The 2516-nt window shown below is 54.7% G+C and overlaps 1 protein-coding gene across 1 annotated transcript in view; it reads right to left on the minus strand.

The window, feature by feature from the left end:
* The window catches only part of LOC110333774 (tubulin beta-2A chain-like), a 3682-nt gene extending 1632 nt beyond the window's left edge, over positions 1-2050 (minus strand). The window contains exons 1-3 of the mRNA XM_029547688.1: positions 1908-2050; positions 576-684; positions 62-304 (exon numbers count right to left, since the gene is read on the minus strand). Of these exons, the coding sequence (XP_029403548.1) occupies positions 62-304; positions 576-684; positions 1908-1964 (409 nt within the window). The 5' untranslated portion in view covers positions 1965-2050. The remainder of the gene's footprint in view (positions 1-61; positions 305-575; positions 685-1907) is intronic.
* Positions 2051-2516: the final 466 nt, after the last annotated feature.

A 2516-nucleotide genomic window follows, 5' to 3' on the forward strand; every position in this document is an offset into this window, starting at 1 on the left:
ACAGGCCCACACTCTCCTCTGAGCTGTCAAGAGGGACCACAGACATGATCTTGTCAGCTGCCTAGGTTAGGCCAGGACTTGGGGTGTGTGGGACACAGGCTCAGCTGGATGCTGCACACAGAACTGTAAAGCCCACGGCTGCTAGGAAGGGAATGAGTCATCTGGCCAGCTCTCACGGAGCATGACGACATACCGAACACAAAGTTGTCTGGCCTGAAGATCTGGCCGAACGGTCCGGACCTCACAGAGTCCATGGTGCCTGGCTCCAGGTCCACTAGGATGGCCCGAGGTACATATTTGTTGCCTGTGGGGACAAGAGCTGACTTACANTCGGGCTTGAGAAAGGAGATNAATGTAGCACAAGAATTCATTGCAGAAATCCCAGCATTCAGACAAAGGAGGAAAAAGAAAATGGAGACACAAAGCATGCAGAGGTCTTCAGGAACTCAAAGTGCTTTTTCTTGTTGCAACTGGCATTTTAAATGAGTGTGCANAAAGCATTTCCTTGNCTGCATGCTGGTAGGCTGCTTCCTCTGCCATAGTATGGAAAGCAAGACTGACATCCAAACCCTTACCAGCAGCTTCATTGTAGTACACATTGATTCTCTCCAGCTGCAAGTCACTGTCTCCATGGTAACTGCCAGTGGGGTCGATGCCATGCTCATCACTTATCACCTCCCAAAACTGAAATGAAGACAGTCCCCCATCATGCTTAGAATCTCTCTGTCACCCAGAATTGTCTCTGTCAGATAGCAGGGCAAGAGCCTAGTGAGTTGCTGGCCTCCATGTATTTGGACAGCAGCTGCTGCTGCAGAGGGTCTTGGGAATGCGCAGTGCATCGGCCATATTATGACCACAGATGCAGGGCTGGGAGGAGCCTGGAGAGGGAAGTGGGCACAGTGGATCTCCCAGAACTGCAGAGGCAGCTGCTTTCTATCACTCCAGGCAAGGCTGAATGTTACACATACAGGCTGATGGATGGGAAAGGCAGAAGGGAAAATCGGGTGCCCCGCCCCCTGTGCCTCCAGGGATCAGTGGCTGCTGGCACAGACTCCATGACAGCTTTCAACAGCCCAGTTTTATACCACTGACCTACATATTAGCTTCGGGTATTGACCCTGGCTAGGAATGTTCGGGGATGGGCAGTACAATCCTGAGAGGGCGTCTAGCAGCCCCAGGAAAAGCTGGCTATCCTCAGGATGTAACCTCCATTGTGACTTGGCAGCAGGAAAGGGAGTGGGGAGGTTGGGTGGGCAATATGGCGGTGTTGAAAGAGACCGCGTCCTTGTACAGGCACCCACCCACACCCATGTTAAATGCCCACTGCTGTCTCTCCACTGCCGTCGGGTCTCACAGCCCCCATTCCAAGCAGTCTCGCAGAGGAGAAAGACGACCATAGCGTTTTATGTCACATCTAGACGAGCCCTTGTAAGAGAATTTGTCTAACACTCTCGTCTGTTGGCCCAAAGACACGCCTCTGTAACATCTGTCAACCCAATGACACTGCATTTTTTTCATTCAAATGACAGACAAAATATATTTATACGAATTACATTTGACATGAGATTTTTTTCAATACATGTAGTGACCTCCCAACCCAAATTTCAGACACGAAAAAACCCAGACTAATGTCAGCTGCACCCCGCAGAAGGGCTGTGTCCCAAAGCAATGTAATCGACCTTAATTTAAGACACCCTTGTCGCACCCATCGTGGCAAGTTGGTCGGCTTTCAGGACCCGGCCCGCCAAGTAGCCAGCGGCAGGATGCGACACCAGCCTGTGCTCCTCTGAATCCCCTAGGCACGGCCTGCCTCCGCCCCCGCCCCCGTACTCCCTCTCCCCACACAACCTTGGGACCCTGACCCGAGGGGGCTACCTAATCCATTTCCTCCCTAGGGGTGGACCCACCTTAGCGCCGATCTGGTTGCCACACTGGCCGGCCTGGATGTGCACGATCTCGCGCATGGTGCTGGCTGTAGAAGGGGTGGAGGCTCTAGCCCTCGGAGTGGTGCGTGGACAGAGGGCTAAGGAGCGCAAAAGACCAGTCGCCTTCCCCCAGCTCCACTTTTTATACCCGGGGACCGCCCAGTCCCGTTGACGTCATGGGGGCAGAGCCGAGGGGCGGCGCGGCGGGGACTGCGGCACCGCGAGAGGGAGCCGGGGCGCGGTGCGAGGTGCGGGGCACCCGCCTGTATCCAGCCTCCCAGGGTTACTACGCCCCCAGCCGGTCCTGCTGGCTTCCCCTCAGTGTCCACCTGAGGTGTTTGTCTACTGTCAAGACTTTTAGGTTACACTCTGGTTCCGCTCCCACCCTGCTCACTTCCCACCACTCCGGGGACTAGAGATGGGGCTCCTGCCTCCCCAAGTAGCAGGACAGGTGTGGCCTCGCTCTTGGATATGGAGCCCAGACCAGAACTGAAAATGCATCTCTACTAGATGTCCTTTTTGAAAAGGGGTGCCTGCATCCGGGGCAGGGCACGAACTGCAGCCCGGTTCTCTTTCAAGTCTGTGCGATAA

The sequence above is a fragment of the Mus pahari genome, chromosome 16 (assembly GCF_900095145.1).
Source record: "Mus pahari chromosome 16, PAHARI_EIJ_v1.1, whole genome shotgun sequence".
NCBI lineage: Eukaryota > Metazoa > Chordata > Mammalia > Rodentia > Muridae > Mus > Mus pahari.